At 50.9% G+C, this 26759-nt stretch overlaps 8 protein-coding genes across 8 annotated transcripts; 6 read left to right on the top strand and 2 right to left on the bottom strand.

Annotated features, from left to right (window-relative positions):
• Window positions 1-186: 186 nt before the first annotated feature.
• On the bottom strand, window positions 187-828 carry MAA_07701 (Cysteine, histidine-dependent amidohydrolase/peptidase; the record flags this gene model as incomplete). The annotated part of the gene is made up of 1 exon (XM_007825699.1): window positions 187-828. The coding sequence occupies one exon, from the start codon at window positions 826-828 to the stop codon at window positions 187-189; it is 642 nt and encodes a 213-aa protein (XP_007823890.1).
• A 4751-nt stretch (window positions 829-5579) lies between these two features.
• On the top strand, window positions 5580-6425 carry MAA_07702 (Ribonuclease H-like protein; the record flags this gene model as incomplete). The annotated part of the gene is made up of 1 exon (XM_007825700.1): window positions 5580-6425. The coding sequence occupies one exon, from the start codon at window positions 5580-5582 to the stop codon at window positions 6423-6425; it is 846 nt and encodes a 281-aa protein (XP_007823891.1).
• A 3242-nt stretch (window positions 6426-9667) lies between these two features.
• On the top strand, window positions 9668-11992 carry MAA_10604 (uncharacterized protein; the record flags this gene model as incomplete). The annotated part of the gene is made up of 4 exons (XM_011412322.1): window positions 9668-9936; window positions 10007-10158; window positions 10217-11800; window positions 11862-11992. 4 exons carry the CDS (start codon window positions 9668-9670, stop codon window positions 11990-11992), a joined length of 2136 nt encoding a protein of 711 aa, XP_011410624.1.
• Window positions 11993-12740: 748 nt separating this feature from the next.
• MAA_07703 (RNA12 protein) lies at window positions 12741-15484 on the top strand (the record flags this gene model as incomplete). Its single annotated transcript, XM_007825701.2, has 3 exons — window positions 12741-13044; window positions 13096-13347; window positions 13404-15484. 3 exons carry the CDS (start codon window positions 12741-12743, stop codon window positions 15482-15484), a joined length of 2637 nt encoding a protein of 878 aa, XP_007823892.2.
• A 1210-nt stretch (window positions 15485-16694) lies between these two features.
• Window positions 16695-17387, bottom strand: MAA_07704 (uncharacterized protein; the record flags this gene model as incomplete). The annotated part of the gene is made up of 1 exon (XM_007825702.1): window positions 16695-17387. One exon carries the CDS (start codon window positions 17385-17387, stop codon window positions 16695-16697), a length of 693 nt encoding a protein of 230 aa, XP_007823893.1.
• A 498-nt stretch (window positions 17388-17885) lies between these two features.
• MAA_07705 (GCN5-related N-acetyltransferase (GNAT) domain protein) lies at window positions 17886-18458 on the top strand (the record flags this gene model as incomplete). Its single annotated transcript, XM_007825703.1, has 1 exon — window positions 17886-18458. The coding sequence occupies one exon, from the start codon at window positions 17886-17888 to the stop codon at window positions 18456-18458; it is 573 nt and encodes a 190-aa protein (XP_007823894.1).
• Window positions 18459-20344: 1886 nt separating this feature from the next.
• MAA_07706 (major facilitator superfamily transporter) lies at window positions 20345-22478 on the top strand (the record flags this gene model as incomplete). Its single annotated transcript, XM_007825704.2, has 6 exons — window positions 20345-20562; window positions 20624-21482; window positions 21535-21573; window positions 21633-22094; window positions 22163-22210; window positions 22263-22478. The coding sequence occupies 6 exons, from the start codon at window positions 20345-20347 to the stop codon at window positions 22476-22478; spliced, it is 1842 nt and encodes a 613-aa protein (XP_007823895.2).
• A 1782-nt stretch (window positions 22479-24260) lies between these two features.
• MAA_07707 (heat shock protein 70) lies at window positions 24261-26369 on the top strand (the record flags this gene model as incomplete). Its single annotated transcript, XM_007825705.1, has 2 exons — window positions 24261-25041; window positions 25159-26369. 2 exons carry the CDS (start codon window positions 24261-24263, stop codon window positions 26367-26369), a joined length of 1992 nt encoding a protein of 663 aa, XP_007823896.1.
• Between the last annotated feature and the right edge of the window lie 390 nt (window positions 26370-26759).

Here is a 26759-nt window from a genome sequence, read left to right as displayed (position 1 = left end):
CCCATAGGTAAATGCAGCCATCAGTCTCAACGCTCCAAAGTTCACTTGATGGTACTTGTGGCATAGTTCGGTCTGACTCGCAGCCGTAATTCTCATTGTTTTACATAAAAGCCAGAATACATACAGCATGTACTTGGCTTGAAAATGACAGAAAACCCAGCATCGTCCTATCAAAGGCGGTACTTTCTAAAGGTGAATAAACGAATACCTGGCCGCCGACACTTCCCCGTGTCCATACTTTTCGTTACCCCCGAACCCGTTGTAGTCCTCCATCGTAATCTGGCCACCATCCACAGCATGCACAAAGCCGACGTGTCCATAAGTGCCCTCCCCAGAACAGGCAATGGCTCCAGGTGCGGCCGTGTTGTTGACGGTAAGGCCTTTTGCGCGAGCGTTACCTGCCCAGTTTTTTGCGTCGCCCCATGGCCCAAGGTCCTTGAAGTTTGTTACACCCATCCGCTTAACAGCACGGAACGCAGCAAAGCCGGTACATTGGCATGCTGTCAAGTCATTGCTGTCAATTTGACCACACTTGTTCTTGTCAGGATAGTCGTCGACCATTTCGCCGGGGTCTCGACCTCCCGTCTCGTTTGGAGGGCTAGGCTTGGTTGGATTGTCGCCGGGCTGAGTGCCGTTGTTGGGGATACCCGGGACATCAGGAGTCGGACGTTTAGGTTTGCAGGAGCCGCCTTTGTGCGGTGCCTTGGCCCTGGGGTACGTCAGGGGAAGCCGGTTCTCCCCAACGGCCTGGACACCCGGCTGCTGCGGCAAGGCCATGGCAAAGCCTTGCAGCAAGACGAGAGCAGCAATGGAAGCGGTAAACTTCATAGTGACGAATTGAAAATGAGTGACAAGAAGAAGAAATGATTGAAACGGCGTGGAAAGCAATGAGAATCTTGTAAAGGCACTCATCGTCTAGAGACGTTGCCACGGTATTTTATAACCATCTTGTCAACCCACAAAACCCATCCCGCTCGCCTTCCGAGCACATCAGCATGGTTTGAAACCGTATTCAATGGGATCAACAGAAGCGCGCCAAAGACCACCCACATGTCCCCTCATGGCAGGAGATTAATGATATCCAGTATTTGGTTCATGCGACACCATCAGCAGATGTTTATAGAGTCGAGTTTCAGCTGAAACTAGCAGAAACCTGGTGTTCCTTGCCATCCCAAGTTGCCATCAAGGTCCCAACCCGTTGCAATCAGCCGGATACAAACCACGGCCAGGTATGCCAGCCCCAGGCTTCTGAGGCGACAAAGTCTGGGGATTATTCCCTGTCGTGATTTACTTATTAAGAGCCCGTTAGCTCCTGGAGCATGGATAAGAGGGATTCCACCACGGCATTAACAACTATATTCGGATGGTTGGATGGAGTAAGCAGCCACCCTTTATAATGCCGCATAAATAGTGTGAAACAGTCATATGGGGCGACTAGCAACACGAAGCCAGGAACAAAGGCTTCCAATCACATCGGCTAGCAACCCGAAACAAGGAGCAAAGGCTTCCAATCACATTGCACTTTCACGCGGCCCGCTCGGGAAATCCATATATTTAATTAGGAGAAAAACGAGTCCACGAGGTTACAATACGGGGCACAGTTTGCGACAATTATGGCTGTGCCACGTGCATAATAAACGTGTGGGATTAATATAAACAAGAACATAATAAACAGAGATGTCGAAATCCACCCATATCTCGGGCTGTGTCCGGAGCATTCGCTGTCACGGAAACGGCCGGTTACACGAGGGCTACCGTCACGAGACGTAGGGTAAAGTCCCTTACCGACTTTTTGTATCTAAAGATCGCTTTTGTTAACGAGGTCTTGAGGAACACCAAGGACCTTTGATACCAAAGACTGTTATCAGATGAATTGAGTCATGTTTCTCTAAGCCTTTAGCCCTGTCACATTTACCGGGTGTGTGTGTGCTCCTGGCAATAACAACAGTTTCACACAAACCCGGCCAAGCCAGCCACAACATTGTCCGTCAATTTCATCCGTTCCCCCGACAAGCTGGATATATACCGGTCAGGACGAACGAGGGGCTGCAGCCGGAACAATGGCGGCGAATGGGAAGCAAATCCGCGTGTAAGCTGGCGGCAATCGTTATCCATCACCAGATGATCGTCTCTGGGATTACGAGGATCCAATCTGAAACACTACTCAAGTGGCTAGTCCACTTAGTTGCCAACGGGTAATCGGGATGAAACTCGCTGATCCAACGAATCTCCGCCTTAGTCATTGTGTCGATCGTCGTTTTGACAGGGGGTGTATATGGCGACGGTAACCGACTGGGCAGCATGTGGTCCCGGGTTGTTTCGACCAGGAGCTGCCGACAAGGTATTTTACTGGCGTACCAAACACCATCGCTTGTTCAACTCCATGAGCCCGATTCAACTATCCACATCGCACGAGTGCCGGCACAAGTGGCGTCACCGTCATGGTGTCTTGAAGATTCGAATGCTACTCAAGATACATTGGCGCAGCCAAGGGTAAATGACTAGTAGTCACTTTTAAGTTGGACTTTTATATGTTTAAAAACATGAATTTTGTATACAATCATCACCGAGACATGCCCAGGTCTCTGTAGGTGCCGGGCCCCAGAAAAGAGAGCCCCAAGATGTGAATACTTGACAAGGGCCGCCAATACCGCATCTGTTTGCTCCATGACTCAGTGGTTGAAGTTGATCAACACGCTGACAGCAGGGTACCTACTTAAGCACTCGTATTTACAATGAATTGCCCATCGTGAGGTAGCGCTATAAGAGAAAATTAGACTGCCATGATAAAAACAAGTTGAACTGGTGTGACACAGTTCAGGACAAGGCCTTTTAAACGTTAAGAAACAACCATTCCTTGACTACTACAAGTGCGCTGGCATCATGGAAATTCAAAGACCACACAAACATGTACTGTGATTCTAATGCTTTCCCCGCATATATTCGTGTTACATCTGATTGCCCACCCCTCTACTGACAGGCTCAATCCTGGAGCAAACACCCAGAGCATTTCGTACCCGGCCCACGCTCCAGGGTCTGGCCGGATCCCCGACACAGCTGGCCCTCCACATGCCAGGTTTCATGAAACGCATGGCTTTGGCCCGATCTCCAGCGGGCTATACGGAGGCTGTAAAAGTGTGGACTGATATTCCTTTGCAAGTGGTATCAGCACGTGCGTGACAGTTCGGTCAACCCTCTCCCACCGGTGTATGTGTCTGAAGGCTCTCGACGGCGGACGCTACCAAAGCAGCAAAGGCCGGCAACTTCCTTCTCCAAGGAACCGACAGTTTCTGTTGTTATTCTAAATATTTGACTGAGGGTCGAGTGGAATGCAGAAAGTCAGATACCAAAGATGCCCCCAAGTGTGCCGCCCATCTCGTCAACTGTCTCTGTCAGAATCTGCAGAAAGCCGAGTTTCCATCCGATGATGCTGCACCGTTGCCTGGCATAAAACATTCTTTGACTGCCTCGCCACATCCTTCATCGCTCATACTGGTATCCCATGTCAGGTAGGGCTCTGACACCATGGCGGCCTCGCAAAGCAATCAAACATCCCTCTCCAGCAGCGCCTCATTTACTGAGAGTTTTGATCTGACAAAAATACAGTATCCGAAAACGTCATCTCTGCTCCCCGGGCTTGGCTGGTATATTCTCGACTGACATTATCCCTGTGGACTGACTGGCCTCGGGGTGCTGTCCTCTGAACACGCCGTGTTTAGCCGCGAGACTTTCGTCGTTGGCCGTTCAAAGGGATCCAGCGACTTGGATGCAAGGATATCACACCGCCTGATATCGACAGACGAGTTAGCCAGGGAGATGTAGAACCCCAGGGCGTTGAGCGACGTTCGAACACGCCTTCCAATGTGCGGAAGGGCTTCGAATCATATATTTGCGCCAGCTGGCTTTGAATTTTTTCTGTCACTGTGCCGATTTCAAGTGCTGATAGACCACCATAGTTATTGATGAGAAGGGTGACAGACAGAAACGGTATTTGCGTTGGCTGGTCCGGCTCGTTATGAATGCCTGCGCCAATGACACAGACATCTTTGACGACTGGGTGAATCTGTCGCCAGGAACATAACAGTGGTCTAGTGCCGAGTCAATGGACATTATTAAAGCACTCACGGATTTAGCGAGACGTATACTGTTAGCACGGAAAAAGCCCAACAGATCGTGAAGCCCAATAAAGGGACTTCACCACAAAAGACCTGTTACTTATATAAATTAAACACGTCCCCGGGTAAGAGCCTTAAGTATAAGTGTTTATTTTATATATATATAGTGGTTAGTATTCTCTCCTTTCCTCTTAGAAAACCAAGGACCTTTGACACTCTTTGATATCATCTTTGAATTTGAACCTTTTCCTTCCAAGCCCCCTAACGAGTCCTTGTCACCTATACAATGCTCTCAAGGCCACTTCTCGGCTGCCGCAGTGCACAGCATCTTTATTCCTGCGAGTGAGGAAAAGCGTTTGTCGGTACTACCCTGGTCGATGCGGATACAAACAAAGCGCCATTGCTCACAGAATATGCTCCAGAAGTGCAAGACACTGGGGCCGTGGCGGTAGGAGTGGCAAGGCACCGAGGCAGGGTTATTCTTCTGGAATAAAGACAAATGGTTATTGAAATTTCCACCAGGAAGCCAAGTCGTTGGTAACGGAGCTTTCTATCTTCACCGTCAATCACAGCGTCATCTCTTTGAGTGCGGTAAGATGCAGTGTTTTGTACCTACTCCACGTTCTCATTGGATATTATCCCCGTAGGAGATTGTTGCCTGCACCTTGCCGCACTCAAAAGGATTTTGTGGCTGGATACATGGGCAAACTTCGCGGATACCACAGCCAATGTTTCCTCAAGACTCCATGGAGATGTACAAAAAAAGTAATCTGGTTCCCGGCTGCAGACTGTGCAAACGGGCACGCTGTTGACAGGCCTGATGTGCAGAGTTACATTGCGTTGATCGGGCCAAGCACGCTGCGGATGGCAGTTCCGTCCAACTGACAAAAGCTTCTCCTTGGAGAGCGGCTGAGGAAACTTGTGGTAACAAACCGCGTGGTTTGATAGCACAGATGTTTTCAATCTCGGCAAGTCACTGTGTGTAAACGTTGTCAACTGACTCATTGGTGCTTCGCTGTTTGCTCTGAATCTGGGTCGTTCCGCCAAGCAACAATTCGGTGCCCGAAAATGATACCAAGACGGAAGCGGCTGAGTCATGCCATGTCTGAGTCAGGTTTTTTGAGCTGGCATGCCATGACTGGAGCAACTGTTTGTAAGTGACCGTACAGCTGAAGATGAGAGAGCCGTGCCCTCTGTGACGGGATATTATACAAATTTCCCGATGGACACTATTACCCGGGTGTCACAACATCACGACACGGACCGACCTTTGAACCTGGCGATAGTTACATGAGACCTACCATCACGAGACCCCCGGGCAGAGGCTCATCGCTGCGTTATATAAATATAGGCTCCTCTCTGATGCTCAAGACTGTTAGATTCTCTAAACAATGTCGTTTTAAGCCCTTTGTTCAGTCTACAAACCCTTGTCACAGATACGCTGATCAAAGGTAAAGACTCAAAATGGCAATCCCTTACTCTAATGCCACCTGGGAAGTTGTGGATTCTATACCGCTCCTTCAGACAGTCTTGACCAAACTACAAGGTTTGCCATCTAATCCCCCATCACTATTTGTGGACTTGGAGGGCATCAAGCTTGGACGATCCGGCTCTGTTTCTCTCTTATCAGTCCATGTGGCACCAACCGCAAAGACTTATATCATCGATATTTTCAAGCTGGGAGAAGAGGCATTTACAGCCACATCAACATCAGGGATAAGTCTCAAAAATATATTGGAGTCTGAAAATATTCCCAAGGTGTTTTTCGACATTCGAAACGACTCCAATGCGCTATTCAGCCATTATGGCATCAGGGTGGGTGGTATCAGAGACTTGCAAGTCATGGAGTTTGCAACACGCCGAGGCCCCCCTGCCAGGTTCATCACGGGCCTGGCAAACTGCATCAAATACGACTGCCCAATGACAGAGTCGCAAAAACAAAGTTGGTTGCAGATGAAGGACCGGGCAGGGCGACTCTACGACCCGAACAAAGGCGGAGGTTACGAGGTGTTCAACGAACGGCCGTTGCGAAGGGAGATATGCGAGTACTCGGCCCAGGATGTGGCTCTGCTTCCAAAATTATGGGAGGCCTACTCAACCAAGCTGAGCCATTCCAACAAGGCCTTTTGGCAAATGATGGTTGATGATGCCACTCTGAAACGCATCAAGCAATCGCAGAGCAAACACTATGATGGACAAGCGGAGTCCAAGAAATTTGGTCCTTGGACGGTAGAAGAGGTAGAAGAAGCTACCAAGTCCTGGAGAGAGGGTACTATGCAAGGGTGGCTGGAAAGGCGCCTAGAAGGATGAGACAACGGTCGGCTCAACGGGAGTTGCGGGATGTCTGTCGTGAGGACCAGCGTTTATCACTAGACCACCTTGTGATGCGGTCAGCAACATGTTTGAAATTCAAGTTGAGTCGCGTTATGCAAACTTGGCATTTAAAATGTGTATTGCGAGACGAAGGGTCCGGTAGGGGCAGTTGTGTGTTCATCAAGACTTTTAGCCTGTTTTAATGTCCGAGTTTACAAAACTTCCTTGGATCTGGCCATTGTAGTACGACTCGTGAACTGATCGCAGACCTCCCCCGATTTTTTGATAGTAATATGCCCATGCCTTGCGCTTTTTGTTGTCTACTAATAGGAGGCATCAAAATGCTCGCGTCTCCTGTGGCTACTTTGACGGTACTACCCCCTTTTTTGTTCTTCAAAAAATATGAGCCCAGAGTCGCTGCAAATATGTCCCCGGAGACTCGGGTTGGTCCAGTGTGGATTTGCAGAAGACTTTGAACGAGACGGTTTATGGGCGTCTAATACAAAAGGTCCTCAAGGTGTTCATGTCATATTCTATGCTACAACTTTGATAGCACAAAGTGTGTTGCAGCAAAGAGATACGGGCTACTCCGAGAAACTTGGTAGTTACAGCCACCCGGATTCATTAAATTGTAGGGATAACTCGATAAGCTTATACAACCAGTCTGGTACATCCGGTCAAGGTGGTGAGTCTCTCAGTAATCTCGCGTCTACTTGCTATATTTTTAACATGTATAAATAATATAAGTTGTAGTTTGCCATTATAAGTAAAAAATATTCATTACAATTTGAAATCAGATTAAAAAATTACAAATTATCTCTCTAGTTTTTCCTTGCAACATACACGTAATATTGCCAAGGGATGTCACTAGGCAGGTTGTGTTTTTTGACTTCCCCCGTTTATTAAGATATTAGGCAGCGCAACTATGGTCTTATTAAGCCAATGGCCCATTCCTGTACCAGTAATGGCATTGAGAGTGCGACTGCGTCTGGCGGTTATCGCCCACAGCCCCGCGCCGTCCATCGGAAGCCGTCATTGTAGACCGGCTATTTGGGAAGACGACGATGCGCCACATGAACGGAATTTACCATCTGGACCCTTTGAAAAGTTGGGCTGAGACTACGAAATGCTTGCTCTCAACATTCCAGTCCTGTTACCTTGGCAGGCACCCTGCCCACTAAGCTCGCATCTTGGCCACACCCAAGGAGTTTGACTTTGCCAAAGCCCATGTGGCGGCGCCGTATAATATAAATATGCTTTGAGTTGCCCCAGAGAGTTTTCAGCCCCAAACGTGCTACAATCTGTCTATCTCCCTTAGTATACATCAGAACCGCCCCCGGGGGCAAAGCTCCCCAGAAGGTTGACGAAAGACGTGATACATGGGCGCAGGTGTAGAAATGGACATGCGCGGGCGATTTTAATGCAGGGCCATGTCGAGTTTTGGCCTCTTTTTGTCAGACAAGAAGTACATTTACATACAACAAGTTGACCAGCGTAGGATAACGGCATACGCTACTACTCATTCTCCCTGAATACCTAGCTCGTCTTCCCGAAAAAAACAACAACACAGCGTTACCTTGAGCTAGTATCGCACGCGCTTTTTCCATAACGCTATGATGAGAGCCACAGCCGCAATAGCCGCGGAAGCAATGCCTGCTATCGCGCCTGCGTCGAGAGTTGTTGGCGGAGGAGTGGGGGTGGTTGTTGGCGAGGGAGTAGTAGTGGTAGTTGTTGATGGAGAAGTGGTAGTTGATGACGGTGTATTGGAAGTTGTTGACGGAGGAGTAGTAGTTGTTGACGGTGCAGTGGTAGTTGTCTCTGGGGTAGTTGAAGCAGCCTGGCCAAAGCGGACAGTTATAGGTTTGGAAGATGGACGGTAATCGGAACAAAGCAAGGCATAGTACCTCGGGGTCGCCGAAGTTGAGGGTTGAAACTCGTAAAGTACACAATACGGTGATGCAGAGCGGCTATATAAACAGGGTGCAGATATGAGCCACAGCTGAACTATGTGTAAGTGGGTAGCTAAACATACCAAAGGAGAACTGATCCGTATCGTGAACTACAAGACTCGACATCTAGACAGTCCTGCGCTCCCCAGGAGACACAATATCCCCACACAGCCGAGTCGCACCCAAACCGTGAAGCGCACCAACCGGTTGTTGCGGTGTAGAAGGCGCAGGTACCCCCAGCAGCGGATGTAAAAGCATTGTCTATTCGAGGCTAATTAGCAAAAGAATATCAACAGGACTGGTAGATTTTATACCAAGATTGCCATCAACGAAGCCGCACGTGGCTACCTCTCTCTTGCGTATGGTGGGAGGAGTTGTATATGGAGCTTTTGTAATACCCCCAGGAATCTCGTATTTATCAAGACAACTTGCTAGAACTGGAGCGCAAAACGACAATATAGCAAGAGTTGATAGTTGCGCTTGTATGTTGCAGTAAAAAAGTAAAATTAGCAGGAATAGGCACAAGGGATTCTGGTGAAACGCAAGCAGGACTCATCTCTTAATAAGAGCCCGGCTCTGGGCAGCCTGGTGGCTAATCGCTTTCCCAACGCCTCTTGCCAGCCGTAGTGGACCTAAGATTTATGCACATGATAGTCGTATTGACCGATTACCAAATGCGAGATGCGCCTGGCCTCTATAATGATGAGAAAAATTCAAGGCTGAGCCAATCTGCCAACGGCTATGCCTAACGCCACGTGGTCGAAGCCTGTTGGCACACCGGCTGAGACTTTTTATTGCATGCTGAGTCTGGAGAACCAGGCACTGGCGCGTTTATACACGTCTTACGTGTCGGGCGGAGGATTCGTTGGAAATAATAAATAAAGACCTTATTACTAAAATTCGTATCATAAGAACTCGTTTCATTCCTTGCTACTGTTAGATTTAGCATTTCATGTAAAGTGCGACGGGTCTTTCACATAGTAGCTACTCACCCAGGCATTCAAATGAGGCTGTAGATATAATACTAACCCTAACCCTAATCATGTCTTCTCGGCCCTCCATGACGAGAGACAAGTCACCGAGCAGATCAGATCAATGCCAGATGCTTGGCCGGGGATTGGGCCAGGTCAATGTCTACCCCACACCCAGGCACTGTCGACAAAAGTACAGGATACAAAGTGATTACAGACCTAGCCACACTAGTTGCACGTTAATGGCTGCCTCTCAGGAGGTACCGGATACTTATGTCGCACTTGACCTCGACACGGGAGGGTCAATGGGCACTCCGTCATGCTGCATCGGACAAACACGCTGACCGCGTCGCCAAATCTACCACTCAACCCCAACGTGGTCACCATCGCCACTGGTGTCGTCTTCCTTTGGGCACTCGAAGCTGATGGTTTCATTCCACCGGTTGCCTACGTCCACTTGCGCGCGCAAAAGACAATCGCACAACTCCACTGGCTTCCACGCCTCTCTCCCCTCGCTGCTATGGCGCGGAGCGTCAAACGTCCGCGGCCTGAGCCGCACGCTTTTCACCAGCTCGGAAAGCAGGGTCGGTACGTTGCACCCTGACGAAGCGCTCTGAAATTTCCCATCGTGTTCCCTTCAACTAAAACCTCTTCAAAGGAAAACCGGTATTACGCTCCAAGATCGAGGCGAACGCGACGAACATGGCATGCAGCCCATCGATTCCATCTTTTCTCCCCACGAAGCGAAACCTGCCTCCAACGACGATGTGTCTGGCGATTCCGAAGGCGCAGACATGAGTATTGCGTCTAGTAAGTATACCCACAAATACGACCGACGAGATAGTTGCAGCCACTGACATTTGCCAAGGCAGTGGTCCAGGGCCTCAGACACTGCTCAAAAACCGACACAGCATCACATATCCCATTCCGAAAAGCCGGTCTCCCATCAAGACCAAGTTGAACTCTCCGGCCAAGAGGAATCCCCATTTGGAGTTCCCCTCGTCGCCCTCGCGCAGCACCTTAATAGACGACAACACGGTTACGCGGAAAATTGACTTTGCTGCCCATTCCAGCAAACCACGACTGTCGACTGGAAAGGACGTGCGAAACGGCTTGAAAACGTCGAGGCCGTCTCTCCTGCATTCAGAAGACGATGAATCAAATCCACCCTCAGACCCTATACTGGGACACCAGAACGACCCGACAATGTCAGACATGGTGGAGCAATCCATGCAACTGGTGAATGCTATGCACAGCGACAACTTTACGGCAGCAGGATTTGACCAAGGGCCGGACGATTTGCCGCCTGCAGTAGGCAACGATGACTTTCCTGAAGAGGAGCCACGGCTACCATCTGCCAAGCCATCACCGGCGAACCCGTCGCCAATACAGCAACCCCAACGAAAGCCTCCGCCTCAACCTCAGCCTATACCATCGATTTTCGGGACGAGAAAACGGCCATCGCTAGAAATAGTTGCAGAGGGAGACGAGTCCGAGAAAGATGAAAGGGAGGAGGAGGAGGAGGAAAGAAGGGAAAAGCGACAACGCACGAGTATGCCACCGCCGCCACTACCACCACCACCGCCCCTATCAAGGCCAAAAACTGCAGCATCAAGAGGAACTACTGCACCATTGATTTCGAAACCCAAACCCCCTATACCAAAAACAGAAGTCAAACCAGTCAAGCGTGGAAGAGGGCGGCCTAGGAAAACCGAGCGACGGACCAAACCAGCAGACGAAGACGATGAAGGCGACGAGACCATCATGGAAATACAACGCGCCCCGCCCATGCCAAGGTCTAGAGGGCTGGTATCTGTCCGAAATGAAGCCTCCGACACCCAGACGCGGTCAGGACGACGGTCATTCCGACCCCTGGAGTATTGGCGAGGCGAGCGAGTCGTCCGCGGTGAAGAAGAGGAGGCCCAGGACGCAGATGGCGTCGAAACGGGCGATTTTCTCTTGCCGTCCACGAAACAAGTCATACGCATACCCGAAGACGCCCCGCCGTCAAGACGCGCGCCCAGAAGCAAAACACGAATCAAGGCCAAGTCGGTCGCGGTGGGAGAAGCCGTGCAAGAAGACGAGGAGCTCGAAGAGTGGGAGATGAATGAGGGCACAATATCAGGCGGCATTGTGCTCTGGGAGCCAGAGCACGAATTCAACCCACCAACCGAGGCCGACGAAGTCCAAATGATAGAAGATCGACTCGCCATCTCCGCGGATGCCATTCAAACGCAGGACATCCCCCTGGCCACGTTTCGCTTCGCCAAAACCCTCACACTGCCCTTTATGGGCGCCGGCGTGGTCGACCTGCCCCCGGGCGCGGAGAAGCGGCTCAAGAACTCGCGCAAGATGCACATGGTGTTTTTCGTGCACTATGGCAAAGTCCTCGTGACCATTAACAAGGAGCAGTTTCGCATATCGGCCGGCGGAACGTGGTTCGTACCACGGGGTGAGTTGTGACTACTACTTGCACCATTTTTATTATTACACAGGTTCTGACCATTTCGTAGGCAATTACTACAGCATAACGAATGATTACGAAGTTCCCGCCCGCATCTTTTTCGCTCAGGCGTGCGAGGTAGCTCCCCCGCTGGAGGAGGAGTTACCTGAGGGGAGTTATGAGGAAGAACAAAAAACCTGACGAGCATGTATATATCGTGGCTGTGTTTATGGCATACCATGGGCGTTGCGGGGGGTCAAATACCACGGATTGGCGTTGGGACTGGGATTCATACGCATTGATGAATATACTTGCTTTCTGGGTCAATGTACTAGGCTGTGATTTGCTTCAAGGTTTAATGGACTTGTGGGTTCGGCGTCATCATGGCTATCTACTGATTTGAATGTGAGATGTGTGCGGTGCTATTACTGGCAGGAATATGCCTACCTATCTTTAAGTATATTCTGATATACTACGGTATATTATAGTATACTACTATATATTATAATATATAATAGTATATTATAATATCTTAATATATACTTAAATATCTTATTAAATTATATAAAAAAAGCATTTAAATAGTAAATACTTAGGTAGTAAAAAATAAGTACACCTAGTAAAAAGAGTAAGCCTGCCGAGCAATTCTCGTCGTTGATGTCCAGTTTATTAACAGTCACGTGCTACATCTAGTCGGAAATCGTGCCGTCTGCGAACCTGATGACCTCATTGGCGGTGGAGCTTGCCCAGCTTCCCGTCAGCTCCTGACGGAGCCAAAGCGTCATCCGCGAACCCTGATTCCCTGAACTTGTAAATATATACCCGGTAGTAAGTGCTGTCTCCGTCAACGGTTACGATGCACATGGTTGGTGAGTACGATTAACCCGATCAACATCTCCGAGTGCGACGCTCACAGGGACAGCACCCCACTGTGCGTGATTTCGGTGCAATGATTACCAGACGGAGCCTGGCCACGGTGACCAGGTATCCTGGCATCGTGCGATCAACGGTTTCACTCAGACAACCTCTCCTCGGCGCCGTTGCTTGGCGCAAAAGCGGTCATGTTTTCCCTCGCAGACCTGCAGACCGGGCTTGGGAGAGTACGGCTGCTCCTCCCACGCCCCCTGCGACCCCATTTCCGTCCTCGCCTGCGTCTGAGCCAGCTTCATCTTCATCGTCGTCATCTGCAAACAAGGAACAAGAGACGGGCCATTTCGATGTAAAGCCCAACGAGTCGCTGTTCTTTTTTGAGAGTAAGCATATTGTATAATCACACGATTGCAGGCTAACTTTACTTGCATTAGACATCTTCCCTAGGAAGCTGAGCTCTCTTTTGCGATATCCCACGGAAACTGATGGTGACATGACGGCATTGCTGCGCCGCTTCTACAGCGCGTCTGGCAGCGGCGGCAGCCTGGACCCAATTGCTTTCGTAAAGAGGGCTATTCCTGAGGACATGCCTGTCAAGGTGACGGAGATTCTGCCACGCTTGAAAGACGGAGGTGCATTTGTCAAGGTCCAATATGACGCGAGCATCAGTCCTTCAGAAATCGAATGTAAGATTCTTTCATGATACGGCATCCAAAACTTTTGCTCATCATGTCAATCTTAGCAACGCTTTTGGAAAAGCTGGAGCAGCATCCGCTCAAGCCATGGTTTAGCCCCTTTCGGGGAATCAAGGCCCGTCTCGTCAAAGGCACCCCGTGGCTCGAAGATCTATATCGATTTCCTTCGAGTCTGATCAAGGTCGAATTTGTACCCCCGGAGCCTGGCGCAGCGGCCGAGGAGCTGTCCGAGGAGAACCTGTACAGCATGTTTCGTCGCTATGGCAAGATTGCCGATATTCTTCCTCAACCTTTTGATTCCAAGCTTGTGCCAAAATACGCCCAAATTGGCTTTCCCAGATTGAGCGATGCCATCATGGCCCGAAACTGTATGCATGGATTCGTCGTCACTGAGTCCATGGGCGGTGGCAAGACTGGAACCCTACTCCGACTGTCGTACGTCAAAAAGGTCAAGGCGCACAGCATATGGAACTGGCTGACAAGCCACCCGCGTATTGTTATCCCCATTCTTGCTGCCATACTGGCTGGTGCTTCAGTCATGATTTTCGACCCCATTCGTACCTTTTTCATCAAGCTCCATGTGTCACACTCGTTGAGGTTCACCGAATCGCGACTGTACAAATGGTTCAAGTCTCAAACAGACAGCTTTTCCTTCAAAAAAAGCAGCAGGCACATGGACGGCTTGAATACGGTATGGAACCATCGGCGCGATGTCATTGACCAGCTTCAAAATTGGCTCGATGGCAGCTCAGACACTTTTGTGGTCATTACAGGCCCCAGAGGCTCGGGCAAAATCGAAATGGTCATGGATCAAGCCTTGGCTGGGCGCAAGAATGTCCTCCTCGTGGACTGCAAGCCCATTGTGGATGCCAGCGGCGAGGCTGGTACCATCAAGCGACTTGCGGGTGCGGTTGGGTTTCGGCCCGTGTTTTCATGGGCAAACAGCATCAGCAGCTTGATCGACTTGGCTGTGCAGAGCACCACCGGCGTCAAGGCAGGCTTCTCCGAAACCTTGGACACCCAAGTCAGCAAAATCCTGCATACCACGACGGGCGCGCTCAAGCAGATTGGGCTGTCGTCCCGATCCAAGCACGACAAGGACGCGCAGTTATCCGAAGACGCATATCTGGAAGCCCACCCCGAAAACAGACCAGTCATTGTCATTGACAACTATCTGCACAAGAATGAGGAGATGACGATTGTATATGACAAGATTGCCGACTGGGCAGCCTCCCTTGTCCAGAACAACATTGCCCACGTCATCTTCCTCACCTCAGACTCTTCCTACTCCAAGCCGCTCTCCAGGGCAATGCCCGACCGCGTCTTCCGCACGCTGTCGCTGGGGGACCTGGAACACAAGGTGGCCAAGAACTTTGTCACCAGCAGACTTGCCGAAGACAATCACGAGACTGCAAAAGCATCTGCCGAAGAAGAAAAGACGGCCAAGAGCATGGACCTCACAGGCTTGGACGAGTGCATTGAAACCCTCGGCGGCCGTCTGACAGACCTGGAATTCCTGTCAAGACGCATCAAAGCCGGCCAGACGCCACGCCAAGCCGTCGACGAAATTGTCGGCGAGACGGCCACCGACATTGTCAAAATCTTCCTCATGGGCAAGACGACCGAGTCGGACAAGAAGTGGTCCGCCGAACAGGCATGGCACCTGATCAAGTCGCTCGCCGACGCCCCGTCCCTGCGCTACCACCAAGTGCTCCTCTCACCAGCCTTTGCCTCGTCGACGTCTAGCAACGCCGCCGACGGCGAGGCCGCGCTCGAAGCGCTCGCCAGCGCAGAGCTCATCGCCCTCAAGTCGCACCAGGGCCGCCCCAAGCTCATCAGCGCCGGCAAACCCCTCCACCAAGCTGCCTTTTCCGTCCTCGTCGGAGACCGCGTCCTCAAGGCCAAGATGGACATGGCCATCATGAAGGAAATGGCCAAGACAGAAGCCAAGACCATTGACGCCGTGGAGACGGAGCTCTCCCTGCTGGGACAGCTGCCGAGACAAACGCTCGAGACGGCCGGCCGGGTGACGTACCTGCTGGAGAAGCTGGACGCCAGCCAGCGCAAGATAGATGACTTGGAGAAGCAGATGGTTGGTCTGAAGAAGGTACTCGTGGAGGAGTACTAGTGTACCATTATATCCCCTTTGTGTTTGGCAGCGCCAGACACCTCTTGCTATGGCGACGATTACAAAAGCTCTGCTTATTCTATATCCACTGCCGCCCTTCTCTTGCGACAGCTCCCAATATACTATTACGCGGTATACTATAATACACTATAGTATACTATAATATACTGTGGTATACTGATCCCTGCCTTTACTAGATTTTCTTTGTCTGCTTCCTGGCTGCTGCCTTGAACCCCGTCGGCCCGATCGCCTAACACACACAAGTCTCGAAACCAGCCAAAAGGTTCCCAACCATCTGTTAACCACTACTAAATAACTCTGTCTAGAAAGGTGTGCCTTGACATCTGTGTATGACATGCCGTGTATGCTCTCATATCTCAAGTCATGGGCGTCACGATGCGTGTACAGACGGTCTATTTTTCTGGTCTCTTATTGTTCTTGGCCTGGTACAGCCCAATACTGTGTTATCAGATTTTACGCTTGCACAGTACTCGTATCATGCTTGTGATTTCACTTGACTAATGTGCGATACAATTCAAACCTTGATATTTAGGTCATGGCTTGGTTTTTTGTCCCAATGGCCAGGCTTTTCCTACTCATCAACTTCGTCGCTATTGATGTCCTCGTCGTGGGAACATTGCTCATCAAACGTGCAAATCTCTCACACAGCATGACGTCTTGTGGGAGTCGCCTGGTATATGTTCACAGCGCCCGATTATAACAGGCTATGCAGTTTTTTCGGGGCAAATACATAGCCTCGGCTATCTTTGCTCTTGTTAAGACGCTTGTTTGCCCATGTCAAAACGACGTGCATGATTGACGTGTTGTGGCCTGCATCGCGAGGCGAGAAAAATGCAGTTCAAGGCGCGTAGACAAAGCAATAAAGCAGCATCGCACACGGGCGCATCAAGGCTGAAACTGTATGGGTGGTTGGTCTCGACGAAGTCGGCGTTTGGAATGTCGACACTTGTGACTGAACTATCCTCGCCGTTAGACGGAAAGCCACGAAGAAAAGGGAATGGTTTCCCTAGTGTGGCCTACGCAATATCAATACTTCTCCTACAGGGCGGTAAAAGACGAGTCCTTTCATGCTGAAGCTACCATCAGACCACCAAGATATCATGGCCACGTCTACGTCATTATATAGACTTGTCAATAAGCAGAGAAAATAATACACCATCGAATGTCCAACCTTATGCCTTTACAGCACTCATGATTCGTATCCCATATCTTTCCGTACGCCTTTCCTTCTCTCTTCCTCCATCCGCCTCCATTCATCGTCACCAACGGTGGGTGCATCCACCGGCACATTAAACGCAGACCCGGGCGGCATCTTCTCCGTCCTCCTCTCCCACACGTCCTCACTGTTGGGCTTCCCATCGCCGTACCTCCTGTACGCCTTGTTGCGGTAGTGCGTCCTGACCATGTTGGCTTTCAACTCCCCCGTATAAGACTTGGTGCGCATGCAGAACCAGAAATCGTCCCAGTGTTCGCTGCAGGAGCGCATATTGCCGTAGCGGTAGACCGAGTTGAATTGGCCACCGAGGCCGTTGCAGCTCCATGCGAGGTCGAAGGCTTGTCGGCAGCTCATGTCTGTGGGGAGGAGGGACTCGGAGAGGGCGTCGCCGACGGGGGCATCGGGTACGTCGTTGTCGGTGGATTTGGCCGATGCCTTCAGGGCCAGCCAGGATGTTATAGATGATGAAGAGGATTCGTTTTCTGATGAAGGAGCGGGTCGTTGGCTGGTTGAGGGCTGCTCGGGGTCGTGTTTGAAGAGGTCAAAGAACTTTTGGATCTCTGGGTCGACGGGTTCGTTTGGCGCGGCGGATTGCTCTGTTGGTGGTGTTGGGGCGGCTTTCTCCTCAGTGGGAGGTTTTGAAGATGACGACCAGAGCCAGCCCATTATGTTTGATTTGTTGGTTGGGGGTCGTTGGCGATAGAATGATATGGGGTTTGAGGTAGACTTGAGAGCCTAGTGTAATGTATCGATGGATTGTCGATCAAGGCGGTTCGGCGACGCTGGTCTGTGTTATGGTGAATCGTAATAGCGAGCTGGTCGCAGCGTCGTAATCCGGGCGAGGGGAAGCTTCCTTTGCAAAACGCCAAAAGCAGCGACGGCTAATGTGCATGCGACCGTCCAATGATGTTCGCTATGGTATTGGTTACATCTCTGTGATGTTCAAATGTTTCTTTGCAACATTGAATGGATGGTCTGACGTGCGGGTTAACTGAATCGCCGGGGCCGGGAGGTTAGCATCGGGTTCGCAGCCCAAAACGCAGCCCTCCAATGCCGGCAGGTTGGGCGAATTGTCTCTATGACAGCAAAATGACTAGTATTTGAGATGCAAAACCTTTATGCTACGCAAGACTCGTCAAACTACACCCAGTAGCACATACAAAAATGACAGCACCCAAATCACCCACCCCCGTCATCATCCGGCCGGCAAACTCCACAGATCTGCCCGCCATCAAAGCCTGCTTCCAAGAGTACACGGACTGGCTCGACGAAGACATTTCGTTCCAAAACTACTCGGAAGAATTTGCCAATCTCCCAGGCAAATATGCCCCTCCGACCGGGGGGCTCATCCTCGCCGTGGACGGGCCTTCAGGCGATGTTCTAGGATGCATTGCGTTTCAGGCACTCAACCTTGACGACGACTTTGTACAGTCACAGCAAGGGGGTGTTCGCAGCTGCGAACTGAAGCGTCTCTATGTCTATCCGAAAGCGCGAGGGCGCCAAGTCGCCAGGAAACTGATTCAGCAAGCCATCAAGACCGCCGCGCAAATTGGCTACGACGAAATGTTTCTGGATACGCTGCCCAAGATGCAGCCAGCCATCGGGCTTTACAAGTCCGAAGGGTTTACTTTGACGCAGCCATATTACTATAGTCCGCTGGACGGGGTACTGTTCTTTTCTAGGCCCTTGAGGACGGAAGACGCAGAACACGGACAAAACACGGCCTCATGTCCCTGAAGGTGGTGCAAAAAATATAAACACGTCGACTCGTTGGGCTTGTCTGCTGCGGTCGCCCCATCGAAGCGCTACACGACGATGCGCAAAGCATGCAAACTACCTGTCTGTTTGCGCTCAATCCAAACCACGAACCTCCAGGCCAGAGTCCCAGCTTGGTACATGACCGGAGTCCATTCTAGCCTGTGATAAAATACATTTGCCCATGAAGAAGGATACACTAATATGCTAGAGTATTATAGTATAGCGCGCGATACCCATGTGCCATTTGGTTAAATAGTTTTTGTCACTCAATTTGTATTGGCCGAGGTGTGGTAGCACCTCAGATATCGCGTTGGACTGGTTTGCCAAGTCCATTACCTCTCAGACGGCAGGACACTTTGCAAACGGGCTTGCAAACTCCAAACCCTCAAAGGCTACTTTGCCTCCCGAGTCCAACACGACTGCACTGAGCCGAAGATGAGTCAGGTCGTCAGACAGCGCGAATTTGAGCAAAAATAAAGTAATCAAGTGGTTGTATAGAATCATTGCATTTCACATCAACACACGGTTCCCGTAGAAGCAGCATGGCGTGCCCATGGCGAAACTTTGGGCAGGTATTCGGCATCTTGGACTTCATTACCACTTGGCATACAAAGATGATAGTCACAAGGCACCCTAGACCAGAAAGAAGTCAAATCTCTTGGAAATCGCTAGTAGTATAATTACAACTTAATTCTTCCATGGCATACTACACTCCTAGCCGTGGTTGAGCAGCGTAGGGTAGGCCACATGGCATAGCAATGTTTGAACCATCAATCTGCACTATCGTATCCAATGCTGACCAGGGGAAGAATTTCGGATGAAGCAAGCATAAGGCTGAGGTGGCTGGACAAAACAGGGGTGCTGGCCGCTTGAACGGCTGTGTCAGTCTGAACCGCGGAAGCGTCATGACGCGCGGTATGCCGCCCCGTCTGTACCGTAAGCCTCACTGATCATTCCACAATCCAGTCATGATGGACCCAAATGCAGTGGTACGCCATGTATGCAACCCCTTCCTGACTCCTGCAGCCAGAGCATCAGTTGGTTATTGTAAGACCGTTATGTGGATGAGGCAGGGCGAGAGGCTGGAGAGGCAGAGCGGTTGAGGCTGCCATCGGTCCATTCCGGGGCTGCATCATCCGAATTCCCTCTTTAGGAGACTCATTCGAGATGGCAGAGGTCCGCCATTCGAAGACCCATCTATGGATGATATTTGGCACTGATGATTGGCCACAAAACCCCAGGTGCCCTTTGTCTCAACCCAGCCCTACAATGATGCCCGTTGGTAACGAAGTGGACAATTACTCCGTACATGCGCAGCTCATGACGGACCCACGCAGCATGTTGCAACTTGGCTGCCGTATTCTTCGCTTTTCTTACGGCGCGAGGGCAGTGTCATGTGTGGGGAATGTGCGGCTTTGGAAACCCATTCGACTATTTTCCCAATTGGAAACATTGCCCGAGTGTTTCGGGAATGAACATGTACTGGCTTACGCTGTTACGCGTGGCGTTGAGGCCTCGGGGGCATGCGTCAGAATGGAATTTTTTAATTTCGTGGTGATTGGTGTGGAGATGCAATTCTTGTTGAATACTTATAAGATCCATCTCTATGCGTTTGAATGAATTGGAGTCTGAGTGTCCAGAATCCCAAATACCTCGTTATTTGTTCTCAGTGTCACTGCACGTGGAGCTGAGTTACAAGTGAGGGCTTCAAATATTCAACCAGGAAACGATATACTTAAAGATAGCTAAGTATATCAGCATATATTTAAGGATAAGAAAGCATATTGGGATATACTTGGAGAGAGGTGAGTATATTCTTGCCAACAACGCCAGACTCGTTCCTGATCCAAGCTACGACCGCTACCATGGCGACATACATCTACAAACGCTACATCAGCCCTTCGAAAACCACACCGCCAAAGCCGTCACTCCCCAAATCATGCAGGCATCGGCACGACAGCGAGCCAGACTCGTCCCCCTGCATGGAGTGCAAAGCAGAGAAGAGCAGAGCCACGAAATACAGATGGAAGATTATCCTGGGCTTGATTTCACCGTACGCCCTGCAAGCCCTCGACGCAACAATGTAAGACCCCCCTCCCATGAGAAAGTCCTTGCGCCGGCAACTGACGTACCCCGTTATAAAGCATCGCCAGTGCCCTGCCCTGGATCGCAAGCGACTTCAACCAGCTGTCGCAGCAGAACTGGATCGTGTCCGCATTCACTCTCTCCTCGGCGGCATTCATCCCCTGCTGGGCGCAGATAGCCGACGTCTTTGGCCGGTACGTCTCCCTCACGGCCGCCATTCTCATCATGATGGTTGGAAGCGCCTTGTGTACGGGCGCTCCCACCACCGCCTTCCCCATGCTGCTTCTCGGCCGGGGCTTTCAAGGCGTCGCCGCCTCGGGGCTCAACGTCGTGGTTCGAACAATCCTCGCCGACCGCGTAACCTTGAAGGAGAACGCCAAGAACTGGGCCATCTTTGCCATTGTGGGTGGCGTGTCGTATGGTATCGGCCCCGTCATTGGAGGCTATCTCTCTGGGTCCAATTGGCGATGGTGCTTTGGGATCAATCTGCCCGTTGGAGCCGTGGCACTTATTGCCGTCTTTTTCGTCCTCCGGAAGGAGCTCCTCGGCCCGCAGCCTATTCCCGAGCTGGACGAGACTGTCGAAACTGGTCAGAGGTCCAAGTTTGTAGCTCGGCTAAAGACGGTGGATGTTGGTGGTCAGGTTCTGTTTGTCCTGGGATTCGGTCTAATTGTCCTGGCGTTGACGTGGGGTGGTGCGACGTACTCTTGGAACTCGGCGCCTGTTCTGGCGTCGCTTGTTTTGGGCCTTGTCTTTTCATTGGCCTTTTTCATCTGGGAAAGATTGCTATCGCCGGGAAGAATGCTCTCTGTCAAGCTGCCCAAGCAAAGGGCCATGATTCCGTGGGCCATGTTGACGAACCGAGATGTTGGACTGATATTTTACACGGAAATCGCTACTGGCATGGCCTTGTTTTCGGTAAGAAGACTTGTGCACGCAGGTTCGGAGAGGCCCCGACTAATGAGTCTAGGTTCTGTTCTTTTGCAACATCTACTTTATTGCGGTCTTGGTAAGCGACCTGGATAGTGGTAGCTGGGGCGAAAAGAAAAGTACTAATGATAGGATCAGGGCTATTCTCCAGACAAGGCTGGATTGCAGCTGTTGTACTTTGTTCCTGGAATGGGAGTCGGCGTTTACCTGTGCTCCTTTGTTTGCAACAAGTGGCCTAGAATGACCTTTCCACCTCTCTTCTTTGGGACCCTCATAGAAGCTGTCGGCATCGGCATGCTAGCATGGGCGTTGTACAATGAACATCTCCCCAGTATATTTGGGATGATGGCCTTGACGGGTGTTGGCATCGGGCTGCGATTCATGGTTGCGCCTCTTCATGGAATCGGCATCTTCAAGAAGCATCGCGCGGCGCTCATCGGGCTGATGGCTATCGCCACCCCATTCGGAGGGACCATTGGCCTGACTATAATGTCGACAGTCTTCAACAATACTTCGGGCCTTGATTATAAGCATAGCGACTTTTCCAAGATTCAGGAACCGGGCGACCTTGGGGCTGAGCAGGCCGTCTACGACGCCAAGGTAGGAAAGCCTCCCTGTTCTATGCCATGTCAAGAAAACAATGCGCTGGTGCTGAATATGGCTTGTAGATGGGGGTTGTGTGGGCATACGTTGCCATTGTTCCCTTTATGGTTGTGGTTAGTATGACTCTCTTCCCGTTTGTCATGACAATCTAACAAGCGGGTTTAGTCCTTTATCTGCTGCTTCTTCCTCGGGAATGTAAAACTGGGAAACCAGTCAGCAGTCGATGACGATGAAGCCAATACAAACATAGTTTTTACAGAACCATACTTGTGGACTTTGATCAGAGGGAGGACCGCCCAAGCGGAGGAAGTAGCTATTCGTTTGGAGAGCTCGCACAGTAGAGACGACCCAAAGGGACGACCTGGAAGGGAGATGGTGTAATTGTTTCAATGTAATGGTCAAACAGTTGATAACAAAATCTACTTGAATACATTTTTTCAAGACAGGATGAGGTGCTTCTTGTTGATACTATCAGAGCTAGGAAGATTTGTATAAAAAGGGTCAATCCAGCATGCTGGCTGCGATTAGCTCTCTCACATGGCCCCTTGACCAATTCGGGGACGTAACAGACGCCGGCGGCGCAAATTGAGAGGCAGCTAATTTCGGGATATTGCTTTGACAAGCCAGGCGATTAGATCGACCAGACGGAACTGACGAGATACGCCGAGCTGAATGAGCCTGCCGAAAGGTCCGCAGCAGCTATCCAACCGAGGCCGGATTGAATTGGAAGTCTCATAAATTGAAGCTGCATGTGCCGCAAAAGGCCCATGGAAAGAGACGGCATTGACTAGCTGCGCGATGGTTTACAGCGGGAGGTGAACAGTATTTGACCAGATCAGGTACCAGGCTACCGCGCTCTGTCTGATTGAGGACATGCCGTTATATTAGGGTGTCCTTCTCGGTGGCCAAAAATATTTTGCGACGGACTGGAGCTGACAGAATTCGTCTGGTGGTTTGCAAAATGGAGGCTGCCCAATCGCCCCACGGGTTCCACCTGTTGCCTCGTCAGGTTTTGAGCTCCAAGTCAAGATTGTGAACTTTGTTGGTCCACCGATATTGGGCAGTAGAGGTGTAGTTGGATGGATTGACTTTGGGCCGTGTCGCACCATCCGCCAGTTCCGTAGCAGGTCTCTGAAGCTTCCATTAAGTATTAGCATACCGGACTGCCTACCTACATTTGCCTAGCATCGAGGATACATGACATACTGCAGAATCTCGGATTGTCTAGTATCTGCTTTGGTACAGTATTTTTTGGCTCCTACCGCATGCCACTTGAGAGTACTGCACAGGCAAATAGTAAAGCTGCCGGACTCTGCGTTCGACTGTACTCAACATGACCTTGACCAGGCCATGAGATTTGGAGGCATTTCTCTGGTGCGGGTTTTCGCCGTAGTGTTTCGCGATCGAGTCTCACGGAACATGCTGGAGCCTGGTGCCTGCGACCGAGGGGGCTGTTCACTTGCAAACGATTGGCGTGTGCACTGCAGGCTCTTTCAACCAGGCTGTGCTCTCGGCCTTGTTGGTGCTCACAAAAGCAGCGCGTTTGAGATTCTTTGTCGACTCCAAATTTGACCGCCACTTGATGTCATCCAAAGCTCCCTCCCGAAAATTCCATCAACTCGATGCGGGGCAGCGGCGCAGGTAGACGCAACTTTTCCCCTCTCACACACCCTGTGACGCAGCTAGGTGCCTTGTACATCCATCTCTGCCAGCCCCACCCGTTGTCAAGCTCAACACAATTTTTTTTTTCTGTTTCCAGCACTGGAGCAGGCTAGAAAGCGCTAGACGCAACCAACAGCTGCCCCTCCCCCCACTGTGGCCCGACGTGATTGGGCACAAAGCGCACGATTGCGCGCGAAGGTGCTGCGGCATTCTGGCACCCCCTGCAAGGTTCGAGTGGGCTCCCGCGAAAGCCTTGGAACAGAGTGGAAGCTCATCGAAGCATCCCACTTTGGTTTATTTATCTACCTCTCACATTTTGCTCTCATCTTTCTCATCCTCATTCTCATTCCATTCTTCATCCTCTCTACATCCCTCTCTACATCCTCTCTTCACTCTACCGCCTTTGTCAATCCAATCAAACTCACTGATTTGAATTGGGTCTTCAACACACACCAAGATACCCGATTTGTTCTCCCCCGCACTCGCATCACAACCACCACAATGAGCGGCAAGGTCACTGCTGTTGGTATCGATCTGGGCACCACGTACTCGTGCGTTGGTGTCTTCGACCAGGAGAAATGTGAAATTATCGCCAACGACCAGGGTAACCGAACGACCCCTTCATACGTCGCCTTCAACGACACCGAGCGTCTGATCGGAGATGCCGCCAAGAACCAGGTCACCAAGAACCCTGAGAACACAGTCTTTGACGCCAAGCGATTGATTGGCCGAAAGTTCTCCGATGCCGATGTCCAGGCCGACATGAAGCACTTCCCCTTCAAGGTCATCGATAAGTCCGGCAAGCCCGCTGTCGAGGTCCAATACATGGGCGAGACCAAGACCTTCACACCTGAGGAAATCTCATCTATGATTCTCATGAAGATGCGTGAGACCGCAGAGGCTTTTATTGGCGAGACTGTCAACAATGCCGTCATCACTGTCCCTGCCTACTTCAACGACTCTCAGCGTCAGGCCACCAAGGACGCTGGTCTCATCGCCGGCCTGAACGTCCTGCGAATCATCAACGAACCCACTGCCGCCGCCATTGCCTATGGCTTCGACAAGATTCGCCCTGAGGACAAGGACAAGGATGATATCCCCGAGCGCAATATCCTCATCTTCGATCTTGGTGGTGGTACTTTCGATGTCTCCCTCCTCGCCGTTGCCGGAGGTGTCTTTGAAGTCAAGTCCACCGCTGGTGACACTCACTTGGGTGGTGAGGACTTTGACAACCGATTGGTGAACCACTTTGTAAATGAGTTCAAACGCAAGCACAAGAAGGGTAAGAGCGCTCTTTTCCAATATAATTGAGCATTTTTGAGTACATTTGGATGTATTCGAATATGCTCGAGTATATCTCAGTACAGTCAAGATGAACATGGAGCTAACTTGATAACAGATCTCACCACCAACTCACGTGCTCTGCGCCGTCTTCGAAGCGCCTGTGAGCGTGCCAAGCGTGCCCTGTCTTCGGCTTCCCAGACCTCTATTGAGATCGACTCTCTGATGGAGAACATCGACTTCTACACCTCCATCACCCGAGCTCGTTTCGAAGAGCTTTGCCAGGATCTCTTCCGTTCTACCATGCAGCCTCTCGACCGCGTCATCTCGGATGCCAAGATCGACAAGAACCAGGTTGACGAGATTGTCCTCGTCGGTGGCTCTACCCGTATCCCCCGTATCCAGAAGCTCATCACTGAGTACTTCAACGGCAAGCAGCCCAGCAAGTCCATCAATCCCGATGAGGCTGTCGCCTACGGTGCTGCCGTCCAGGCCGCTATCCTGTCTGGCTACAACTCTCAGACCACCAGCAGCATTCTGCTGCTCGATGTCGCCCCTCTCTCTCTTGGTATTGAGACCGCTGGTGGCATGATGACCAAGCTTATCCCCCGAAACACCACCATTCCCACCAAGAAGTCCGAGGTTTTCTCTACTTTCTCCGACAACCAGCCTGGTGTTCTTATCCAAGTCTTTGAAGGTGAACGTCAGCGCACCAAGGACAACAACCTGCTCGGCAAGTTTGAGCTCACTGGTATTCCTCCCGCTCCCCGTGGTGTTCCCCAGATTGAGGTCACCTTTGATCTCGATGCCAATGGTATCATGAACGTTTCCGCTGTTGAGAAGGGCACCGGCAAGTCCAACAAGATTGTCATCACCAACGACAAGGGCCGCCTGTCCAAGGAGGAGATTGAGCGCATGCTGGCTGATGCCGAGAAGTATAAGGAAGCTGATGAGGCCGAGGGTCGCCGTGTCGGCGCCCGAAATGCCCTTGATCACTACGCTTCCAACCTGCGCACCACCCTTCAGGAGCCTGGCGTTGATGAGAAGCTTGACGCCGGCGACAAAGAGAAGCTCGCCGCCGCTGCCGACATTAGCTCTTGGCTTGACCAGAACGAGCAGGCCAGCGCCGAGGAGTATGAGGCCAAGCAGAAGGAGATTGAGGCCATTGCCAACCCCATCATGATGAAGTTCTACGGAGCTGGTGGCCAGGCTGGCGGTATGCCCGGCGGTATGCCTGGCGGTCCTGGCGGTCCTGGCGGCTTCCCTGGCGCTGGTGGCCCTGGTGGTGCTGGTGGCGATGACGGCCCGACCGTCGAGGAGGTCGACTAAATTCCTTGATACCCATGGCTTTCATCAGACTGGCCCAAAAATGTGGAGGATCTACGGGGTGTCTTGAGATGATTTTTAGAGTTTGCTTTAATTTTTTCGCTTTGCATTCGCGGTTATGAGCAAGGGATACAAAAACTGGGTTGATTTACCTGGACTGTACTTTAATGAGTTAAATGAATAAAATGGCATAGACCTAGCTGAGTTCACAATTGCAATGTACGTGACTGCCATGACTGGGTGATTCACCTTGCATGGTTCTACCTTGATTGTTTGCATGTAGAGTTGTTCAAATAACATGGCGCATATCTACAATGAGACGCAAGAGGACTTGAACCATGTTAAGTGCCTGGCCATCGCGCCCTATGTTGTAATATATTACGGTATTTTGGT

Source organism: Metarhizium robertsii, assembly GCF_000187425.2.
Source record: "Metarhizium robertsii ARSEF 23 chromosome Unknown MAA_Scf_1, whole genome shotgun sequence".
NCBI classification, from domain to species: Eukaryota; Fungi; Ascomycota; class Sordariomycetes; order Hypocreales; family Clavicipitaceae; genus Metarhizium; species Metarhizium robertsii.
This window is presented reverse-complemented; position numbering and strand designations above follow the sequence as displayed.